This window comes from Pongo pygmaeus, chromosome 21, assembly GCF_028885625.2.
Source record: "Pongo pygmaeus isolate AG05252 chromosome 21, NHGRI_mPonPyg2-v2.0_pri, whole genome shotgun sequence".
Taxonomy (NCBI): Eukaryota; Metazoa; Chordata; class Mammalia; order Primates; family Hominidae; genus Pongo; species Pongo pygmaeus.
Window position 1 is genome coordinate 2,465,033 of NC_072394.2, and position 11,238 is coordinate 2,476,270.

The window sequence follows — 11,238 nt, forward strand, 5'->3', positions numbered from 1 at the left end:
AGCACAAGCAGCATCTACTCCAGGCATTCATTCTTTCTTTGCAAGTAACCCACTGTCCCACAACCAAAACACACCAGCCAAAGAGCACTCTGCTATGAGGTGATGACCATCAGCTTTCTGGATACACCTAAATATTAAATAGACTAAGAACCTATAGACGGTCTTTGAAACATAGGTGAAAACTTAGAAACCCTGGAGAGAGGTTTCTACTACAAATACAGAATAGAAACTCTGATGTTGCTGCCCTGATAGGAACCCAATGGAGGATCCTAGATTTTTGAAAGCAACATGTGTACACTTCCATTGCCTTCTTCAATTCCTCTGCAATCTCGATGTCACCACCCTCTCTTTGTTCTGCTGGATCCACCTTATCCAAATGTCTATTGTGTAAATTATTCTCCTGAGGGGCCTGCTTTGCATGCTCCTAAAACTATAATTACTTCTAGGGGATCATAATGGGCTTCTCCTCATGACACTTCATAAGAGTTTCTGAAATTAAAGCCCTTGCAAAGTGGTGAGGAGCCCAGATTCTGGAGACAGAATACCTCTATCTGAATCCCATCTCTATCACTTATGAATTGCGCATCCCTAGGCAAGGTTATTCATCTGGCGTGTGCCTCAGTTTCTCCTGTGTAAAATAGGTTTAATAATATGACCTATTTATTTGGGCTGCTCTGAGGCTTCAATGCTATAATACTCATAATATACTTAAAATAGTGTCTGGAACATGATAATTGCTTTATAAGTGTTAAATAGATCTAAGGGGATAAGACTGTAATAGGCATTTAATATCCTCTTATGGTTACTTCTGGAGGAAATAGTCATACTTAGGCTGTCAAATCATAGTTTCTAAGGAAGCTTTCTTTTCTGCTTTCTTCTCTTTCTTCTCAGCCCAACTCCACCAAGAATAAAGACTGGTCTTGGAACCATCAGAAGTGACTTGGAGAATAAATCTGCCATTGACGAACCATGAAAAACTGTTTTCTCTGGAACTGTGGCTTCTTGCCCACAAAACAGGGACAGAAACACCTGTCAAGTATCAAATAAAGTAATATGTGTTCGTATGGTTAGGCTTTGTTTCTCCATCCAAATCTCATCTTGAATTGTAATCCCAGAGACCTAGTGGGAGGTGATTGGATCGTGGGGGTGGTTTCCCCCATGCTGTTCTTATGATAATGGGTGAGTTCTCATGAGATCAGTTGGTTTTATAAGTATTGACATTTCCCTGCTTGCACTTCTCTCTCCTGCCTCCATGGGAAGAAGGTCGTTCCTTCCCCTTTGCCTTCCACCATGATTGTAAGTTTCCTGAGGCCTCCTCAGCCATGTAGAACTGTGAGTCAGTTAAACCTCTTTCCTTAATAAATTACACAGTCTCGAAGAGTATCTTCAAATCAGTGTGAGAAGGAACTAATACATGTGGTAAAAATAATTTGCTGGCTCCAGGGTGCCTTACCAAGTGAGCTCTGCTTTTTGCTTTCTCTGCTTCCTTTCTTTATTTCCATTCTCTTCATGGTAACTTGTCCCTTTATCTCTACTCTTTTAAATCTAATTTTTATCGTTTCCTCCTTACAAAATAATTCAAAGAAGAGTTTATAAGATTGAGCCAAAAATCAGAAGAGTATAAAGTCAGGAGTAATCTCATCACTTATAAATAAACATTTGTAAATTGTGATCTTTGAAACTAAATGTATTTTAGGACCTGACTATTGTTTGCAACTGATTTCTTACAATTTGAAATTAAAATATCATTCTATGTTATTGCACTGTTCCTATAGTATAATTTTTTAATTTGATGCCATTTTTATGCATCATATATTTTGCAAACTATCTCCAATTATGAGATGTTTGGGTATTTTTTTCTAATTATTCTCCTGCTAAAAATAAGAAGCATGAAAATACTCGCAGAAATGATTTTTTTCCTCAAAAATCATAATTTTTCCTTGGAATTCCTAGAAGAGAATTTTTAGCATCACATGGAATTTACATTTTTAGAGCTTTGATATACAGTGCCAGATTATTTTCTAGGAAGATTATTCCACTTTACACTTTTCTCAACACTCTTTGAAATGCACATTTTCTCCCTAACCTAATCATACTGCCTGATCTTAAAATAAAAATTCGATGTATGGAAAATAAAATAGATGGTCATAATTTACATCTTTGCTTATTAATGAAATAGAATATTTTTCATATGTTTAATTGGTCACTTTTATGTCTCCATTTGTAAATTTCCTATTTATATCTTTTGTTCACTTATTTGTCTTTGATCCTTTGAGCAATATATTATTTTCTTCTTCAAATATAAGGGCTTTTTACGTGGAAAGGACATTAACCCTTCACAGTCTCATATTTTTTTTCCATTTCTTTCAGTTTACCATTTACTTTTTATTTTCATTGAGATTTAAAAGCACTAAAGTTTTAGTTTTTTGGTGTTCATTTGTTTTCTTTTGTTCTAAGGTTGTTGCCTATAGCTTCAAGCCTGAAAGGGCCTTTATTATCTTGATTTTGTATAGATATATACCCATTTAGTATTTTCCTTTTTTTTCCTTCTCTCTACTTATGTTTCAGGATTACCATAGACAAAAGGCTGAGGCCCCAAAGCCACTTATTTGTGTGTGGTCCTAGAATTAAGGAAGCTGCTAAGTCTGTCCAGCAAAACCTCATTGTGCCATTCTCATATCCCTGACAGAATTTTATGTCAGACATTTCAAGAAGGGAGGTGAATTCACAAGATCCTTAATTCTTAAAACTAAAATGTTTTAAAGTATTATATAGTCGTGTTCTTTTTCTGCTCTGCTTAGCATCAAAAGAATTCATTTCCAAGTTTTATATTAGTTTCTGGAGCACAATTTGGGGAGATTTTTTACTCTGCACAGCCTTTCAAATGTTCACAGTTGCTAGAGAACTGGAAAGTTAATAAATTAGCCCTAATAAGAGATTTCTTTACATCATTTTTGATTTTCTCATCACTCCCTCCTAAGACAGCTGGAACTGCTTTATTGGGAATATAACTCATCCATAAAAAAGAATCATGATCCAAAACCATGGGAGAAAACACAACCAACCACGTTGCTCCATTTGCAATTTGGCTGTGAGAACCACTTTGGTTTGGGGGAAGCAGGAGGATTTTGAGATAAGGTAGCCACAGGGCTGAATTCCAATTCTGTAACTACCTAGCTGTGACCTTGGGCGAGTCTACTTGTCAGAGATCCATTTCCTGAGACAGTACTATTAATACCCATAATGTAATCAACAGTTACTGAGCCACTACTCTCTGCCATGAACTTTGTATACCTGAACTCATTCAATCCTCACCATAACCCAAATAGGCAGGTACAGTTTTTGTCCCCATTTTACAGCCAAGGAAACCAATGCAGAGAGAGGATATCTTGCCCAGTCACACAGCTGGAAAGAAGAGGAGCAGGACATGCAAGGACAAGTATTTTGATGATAGAGTCCACGAGCTTAATGTTTCTGAGTGTAAAAACATCAAGGAACATGTTTGCTTGGTGCATTCAGAGAAGGAAGTCGATAAACGTTAGCCTCCTTCTGTCCCTATGGTGACAATCTTCCTCCTACCTCGCACAGTGGCAAGCTCGCCATCCACATGAGCCATGCGCTGCATGGCTGTAGCCCCCACACATATTGGCATGCTGACCCTCTGTCCTAAAACAGAAGTCGACAGATCTGTTTCAGCAACATTCCGGAGCATCCTTGGATACAGCTTCCATCTAGAATTAAAAAATAAAATAAAATAAAAGGCTTTAGAGTTTCAAAATCATAACCAAAACTTTGACATTACATTTTAGTTAAAAGAAAAAATATGATTGGATTTTTTCCAAACAAGCAAATGACTTCATAAAGCTAATGGAAAAGAGGCAATTTTACTGTTTGTTAGGATAGAAAGTTAACAAGTAGAGGATAATGAATTTCCCAAGCAATTATTTATTAAAGTATAACTAATATATAATAGTATTCACTCATTTTAGTCTTCAGTTTTGTGAATTTTGACAAATGCATATAGTGGTGTAACTGCCATGACAATCAAGATCTAGAAAAGTTCAATCATTCCCAAAAACATCCCCGTTTTCTTTTGTAGTGAAACTCTCCCCAGTTCAATCCCCTGACAACAACTGATGCATTTTTTCTTTGTCCCGATAATTTTGCTTTGCAAGAATATCATGTAAACAAAATCGTTCAGTATGTAGCCTTTTGAGTTTGGCTTCTTTCACTTAACATAATGCATTAGAGATTTTCTCATGTTGTTGTATGTGTCAATAGTTTGTTCCTTTTGGTTGATGAATAATATCCCATTGTACAGGGGTACCATCATTTGTCCAATCATTCCCAAGCTAAAAGACATTTTGAATACTTCCAGTTTAGGGGGAAATTCTAAATAAAGCCACTACAAACATTCACGTATAGGTTCTTGTGTGAACATAGTTTTCGTTTCACTTCCCCAATCTTGAAAATCAAGATGGTATACAAATGCATAGAGTTTAGATTAGAGTTTAAGAAGATATGCTATGTCTAGTTTGTCTTCTTTTTATGTGAGCAACAGCAGCTTCAGGCAATTACTTTTAAAATTATAATTTGGTTTCTTCAAAATTATTGAGCTATATGCTATATTCATTAAAGTCTAATGATGAAGGAATGTTTTTTATTAGTTTAATTTAACATTTTTCTCAAAAATGTTATTTGACAAAAACTGAAATTTGGGTGCTAAAAAGTTTTTGACTCCTGAAAATTATTTTAAATGACTGTTTCTGTGATTCTTCTGTGTTGGAAGGAAAATTACCAATAAACCAGCAACCAAAAATTCACCAATAAAATTTACAGAAGAACTAGTTCTCTTTCCTCCTGACAAAATATATATCTCCTGTTTGTTTTCATTTATTATTCTCATTAGTACTGATTAAAATTGAAGAAAATACAGCCCTATTTCTAATATGCATGAGTATTATAAACATGTTGTTTAGGCACACATGCATATCTAACCAGCATTCACCTAGTATTACCTAGATTTAACTCTACTTCCAGAAACAGCATGACTTTTTAGTAAATATAGTGAAGTATGATATAGTAATGCAGTAAGTTAAAGAAAAAAAAGAAGAAAAAGAAAAAGCCCTTAATTGAAGCATACTTCCTGTAGCGGAAGAAGAAATTCTGCCTTCTATTGCTTTGTGGAATAGCTAAGGGTCTGTAATCTAACCCTTCCTCACATAATAAAGTAAAAACATCCAGTCCCTGAAAAGCATAATAAAGAAGTTTAACTGTGTGATTTCTATGCTATTCCTTTGAACATTATAATTGTCATTATTTTATGTCACACCACATGCTCTGTTGCTGAAAGTCTTTTCTTCTTGACGGACCCTCACAGCATGATTCTTTGATCTCCATTTTGAAGGGGGAGAAGCAGGAGCCTTGAAGAGAGTTTTTATTACCAATCATCTCTAAGTGTGTTATTAGAATGAGAGAAAACGATCTTAATAGCAGCCATTGGCATGCCAGCCTTGGAAGGCATTAATATTTACTTAGAGCTAGAGAAACAATGAAAGCTTTATGACAAGAACACGCAATCTGCAGGACAGCAGCTGTGTGTGTGTGTGTGTGTGTGTGTGTGTGTGTCTGTGTGTCTGTGTTCATGCGTGCCAAAAGGGACATTTTTAAAGGTCAAATTCCCATTTATAAAGCAAGGCTAAATCCTTCCATCTCCAGACAGTGACTTTACGCTTGTCCACTTGGTGGCGCAGTCACTTTAATAGCTGTGGGCTTACTTTCCCTTAAACAGTATTTTCTGTTCTGAGGATGTTACAGAGGCTTGTCAACCAATGCACAAAACGTAATTCCTACGTAAAATTGGATAAAATCAATGGAATGGGAACATGTATGTTATCTAAAGAGTCCTCCATGTTTTGATATTTTTCAAATAGTAGTAACAACAACTATGTCAGATAGCTCACTAGCTTTCCAAGCCTTGCCCAACCCCAACCCAAATTTAAGTAAATTTCCCACAATCATACATAAAATAGCACCTCACTGTATTCTCGGACTGTGCTCTCCTGGGCCTCCACTTTGGAAAAAGAATTGGTTCAACTGGCAAACAGTTGAACCAATTGAATAATAAACCGTTTTCAAAGGATAGAAAATGAGATGCCAGAGTAAAGGAAGTGGGGTAAAGGTGAGAATCTGTTCACAGGAATTCTGGCCCACCCCTCACATCTAACAAGGGCCTCAAATTTAACTTATAAAAAAATCAAATGATATACACACTCCTCACAAAGTAGCTGCCTTGTTGAAGGAAGACACCCATGTCTCACCCAGCTTTATAACTGTATGCTGTTTCTGAATCACACCAACTGGATATAGCGGATTCATGTTTTGTAAGTTGTGTAATACTATAATACTGCATTCCAATTTTCTCCACATTAATTTTTTACTCTAAACAGTTAAAATATATAAAGCAAAAACACCTTATTCACCTGTTGTGGATACTAGATAAATGATTTTGTGACATTTATGCCTATGAGAACACAATGTCACTGGTAAATTTATATCACTTCTCAAATATTAAAGTGAGAGAATGACATCACTTTTACCCATCTGTTATGTAAAAGAAAATGACGCAATCTTCAGTATCAATAGGTAACGCAGCAGAAAAGAGTTTCCTTTTCTGAAATCATGAGGGCTTCTAAGTGTCCAAATTGTTTAATTATCTTCCATCATTGATAATTTCAGAAAAAAAGCTACAACAATGTGAAGACCATAGTTGAGAAGGCTACTCTGAATAAATGTGTAAGAGAAACAAATTACTGTTCTTCCTTGAATTAATCCCAATCAATTCCAGCCGTGCAAAATGTAGCAAGTTGACATTTGCCCTGTTTTGTTATAACCACAATAAGAAATTTTGTTCTTCTGGGTGGTTCCATTTACTTGTCCTTTTAAACATTTTTTTCTATTGCCACAGTAATATTAGTATCAAGTCTTACCCAAAAATATCTCCAAGCAACTGCTGGGTCACATGAGTGGTCCATGTCCCCAGAACTCCAAAATGTGATTATCAGAGCTGAGTACAGAGAAATAAAAGCTGTCACTGTGAACGACCTTTTGTTGTACTTGTGAGATGGGGAGGTGTATAAATTTCGTAAATGTGTTTGAAATACTCTGGCTTTGTATCACAGCAGATTGTCTGAGGTTTGATTGTTTTGCACTTTTCATTAGAATCAGAATGTGAAATTTCAGGTTGATTTCCTTCATGCCATCAACCCAAAGTCTCCACAACCCTGGCAGAATTTCTATTCTTAGTTTCACGTGACCAGCTACATGATGCAGTGTGAGGAATCAAGGGTCACCTAGCGAGTCACACAGCAAAAGAGAAATTGAGATATTAGCTAGGTAATGACCGCTAAAATGTGTTGCAATAAAAACGCAACTAGTTGATAATAAAATAGCATCAGCTGTCCTCCAAAGAAAGTTGTTCAATACTTTTTTTTTTTTATTTAAAGCTGAACAAAACAGAATGATCAAGATTCATGGAAAAGGTGGCGCTGCAAATTCGTTTTCATTATCTGTGTCCTATCCCTAAGTTACTCGCTACACACATAGGATGGGAATACTCACTTGGGCCTCATGTAATTCACATAAGGCATGAGGCACTTTTCCAGTTCACAACTTAGAAGTCACCAAGCTTTCTATGTCTCCCAAAGTTTCTACAATTTAAAGGGTTGCATAGGTGATCCATCTGCTTTGGGGCACCCCTTTGCATCCTCTCTGAGACCTCCACTTGGCCAACTATTTTGGGCCCATTTTGCATCAATTCAACCCAACAGCATTATGGAGGCTGATATGCATCCAGTGGAATGTAAGCTCCTATGGACAGGAACTTTGTCTGGCTCACTGCTTTTTCCTCAGCATGTAGTACACAGTGTAGCTCATGGAGACTCCTAATTAGCTCTAGTTAATTAGCTAGCATGCGACCAAGGGCATTAAGAGGTGAGGAAGGCTGTATATAAATGAAATAAATAATCACTTGAGCATTGGAGGTCTAGCAATGCTGAGACACTAACTCTATAAATCTATCAAGGGTCTGAAATTTTCTTGGTTGTAATAACCTATTTGGGTTAAGGTGTTTTCAAGAGACCACTCATAGGCAAATTTTGGGGGACAAAGTTAATATCGGCCCAAGAAGGGGCATCTTCCAAGAGCAGAAACTTTTAAATGAGTCCAAAGTAGTAAATAATGGTGCAGAATTTTAAGCCCCTCTGCTCTCAGTCAGCTTCCCTTCCCTTGACTTCCCTGGAGGTTGTTGAGCTCATTTGGGTTCCAGGCAAAACCTGAGACAAAGTCGAGGCTTGAAAGGGTTGGGGTTTTTCAGTCTTTTACATGGATTTGTGGGTGAATCAGTGCTGCCTACCAGAGGCCACCTTGGCAGGGATAATTTTATTTCTCCTAATTTAAATATGGAAAACTGATTTTGAGTGATTTTGTTGTAGACTAAAGAAGAAATCAGGGAGGAAGGCTGATTCTCTCCCCCTGCATATTTTCTGCCTTTTTGTCTTTAATTTGTCACCATCAATGAGTACCCACAATACTGATTGCCTTTACTAACAGCCATAATGTTAGATGGATGAGACTGAGTGTAGTGTAGTGAAGGCGCTCCTCTCTTGCTCCAGCAAATAAACCATTTTTGTAACTGCTATAAAAAAACACCCCTTTGAAATGATTTTATTTCTTGTTTTTATTACAAACAGAAAACATAAACCATGTCACCCACCATCTTGTGCTTTGAAATATGAAAGTCAAAGGAAAACTAATTTGGGAGGAGAGATGAAGTGCTTTGAAGGAGAGATGAAACAGCAAAGTTGAAAGATTAATGCTACATAGACAAATTGAAATCTAAAGTGAAAGTTTAGACAACAGTAATCAAAATGAATGATAACATGAAAAGCCAGCAGGAAGAGAACATTTGAGCCAACAATCCAATCTGTTTCATCCGGATAAGATGGTTATCCGGCATTTAATGCTGTTTCCTACACCATGAACATAAGCATTTACTGTCATACTAAGAAAAAGAAAAATCATCCGAATTTATCACTATCTTTATATGTAGTTAAATTAATTGTTATCATACTTCCAAGTGAAGTAACATAGGTTTGGCTTTTGAAGTCAGTTCCTCAAGATTCACAGGCTTGGAATATTTTTTAACAATTTAAAGGCCCAAGATTTCTTACAGCCCCAAGAACTTTCCCCTCTCTACTAAGCACAAATCTGAACAAATAATTACACACCACCAATGTAAAACTCGGAGATCTTATTTTAGTACAGTCTTTGTGTAATTTTAAAACACGATTTAAAAAAATAAATTTTCTTACCTGGAAAATGCTGCAATATTATCAGCCAAAGTTTCTTCATCATTTGCCCCAGACCTGTAATAGTCATATATAGACTTTGGAAGTACCGATTTAGCATGTTGTTCATAATCATTGATACAAATTAGCCGGGGGAGCATTTTCACAGGTTATTGCTATCCCAGATGGAGTTTTTTGTTTTTTTTTAATGTATTGCTTTCTACATCCTCACTGTTCTGTTATTTGTCAATTATTAATAGACTTTTGCCAAAGTTCAGATTTAGTTCTCTGTTGCTTACATCAAGTGAGCAAACATTATATGCTTAGCCTTTGAAATTTCATTTGTAGGCTATCTGCCAAAGAACACCGAAGTCACTATCTGTCAAAGAACACCAAAGTTGAGGTTGGGGAGGCAGCAGAAGGTGATTAGGTGTCTATCACATTAAAAAGGGGAAAGTAATAAGTAAAAAATTAAAGACTTAGAGGAATACCTGTATGAAACCACTCTTGGTTCAGTTTTGCCTAAGGCTGCTTCTTGCACATGGTCTGTGCCTGTGCTCTTTGCTTGATACCCAGAATGGGCTGCCCATTCATTTTCTTTCCACATTTGGATCATGCACAAATCATATAAACAAGAGCTTATGAACTGTATGGGGCATCCATGAAATACGGGGCATCCATGAAATTCAGGGCTTCTGCACAATATAAAATTTAGCTGATTACAAACATAAACATTTGGCTTTAACATGGAACATTAAGACCAAATTTACAGCTAATTGTTTTATTCATTCTATATATTTGAGGTTTACAACATGATGTTATGAGATACATATATATAGAAAAATGGTTACAATAAGAGAGGCAAATATAATATATATATCATCTCACCCATAGTTACTTTTTTGTGTGTATGACAAGAACAGCTAAAATCAACTTATTTAACAAAAATTCCTAATATGATACAATTTTATTAACTTTAGTCCTCATGTTGCACATTAGCTCTCTAGACCAGGGGTCCCAAACCCCCCAGCATGGACTGGTACCAGTCCGTGGCCTGTTAGGAACCAAGCTGCACAGCAGGAGGTGAGCAGCCGGTGAGCAAGCATTACAGCCTGAGCTCCGCCTCCTATTGTGAACTACACATGTGGGGATCTAGGTTGTGCCACTCCTTATGAGAATCTAATGCCTGACGATCTGAGGTGGAACAGTTTCATTCCAAAACCATCCACCTACCCCCACTGCCCATGGAAAAATTGTATTCCACAAAACTTGTCCCTGGTGCCGAAAAGGTTAGGGACCCTGTTGTAGACTTATGTATCCTACATGTCTACTATTTTGTATCCTTTGACCTATATTACCCCTTTTCCTCTTCCCTGCTTCCCACTAGTGGTATTCACTGTTTCATTCTCTAGATCTGTGCATTTGAAGTCTTTTTTAAAACAAAATCCCACCTGTAAGTGAAATAATGCAATAGTTTCCCTTTTGTGCCTCGCTTATTTCACTTAGCATAATGTTCTCTGGGTTCTCCTGCAAATGACAGGATTCCCTTCTCTTATAAGGCTGAATAATATTTCATTGTGTATATATCTATACATTTTCCTTATCCATTTGTCTCTTAATGGGCATTTAGGTTTACCTTAATTCATTTTTTTTTTGAGATGGAGTCTTTCTCTGTCTCCCAGGCTGGAGTGCAGCGGTGTGATCTCAGCTCACTGCAGCCTCTATCTCCCAGGTTCAAGAGATTATTCTGCCTCAGCCTCCCAAGTAACTGGGACTACAGGCATGTCCACCACGCCTGGCTAATTTTTGTATTTGTATTTAGTAAAGACGGGGTTTCACTATATTGGGCAGGCTGGTCTCAAACTCCTGACCTCAAGTGATCCAACCACCT

General features: G+C 36.9%; 1 protein-coding gene across 1 annotated transcript in view; it reads right to left on the reverse strand.

Moving 5' to 3' along the window:
• The window catches only part of HAO1 (hydroxyacid oxidase 1), a 57,531-nt gene extending 47,975 nt beyond the window's left edge, over window positions 1-9,556 (reverse strand). The window contains exons 1-2 of the mRNA XM_054467662.2: window positions 9,372-9,556; window positions 3,580-3,731 (exon numbers count right to left, since the gene is read on the reverse strand). Coding sequence (XP_054323637.1) covers window positions 3,580-3,731; window positions 9,372-9,508 — 289 coding nt within the window. The 5' untranslated portion in view covers window positions 9,509-9,556. The remainder of the gene's footprint in view (window positions 1-3,579; window positions 3,732-9,371) is intronic.
• Between the last annotated feature and the right edge of the window lie 1,682 nt (window positions 9,557-11,238).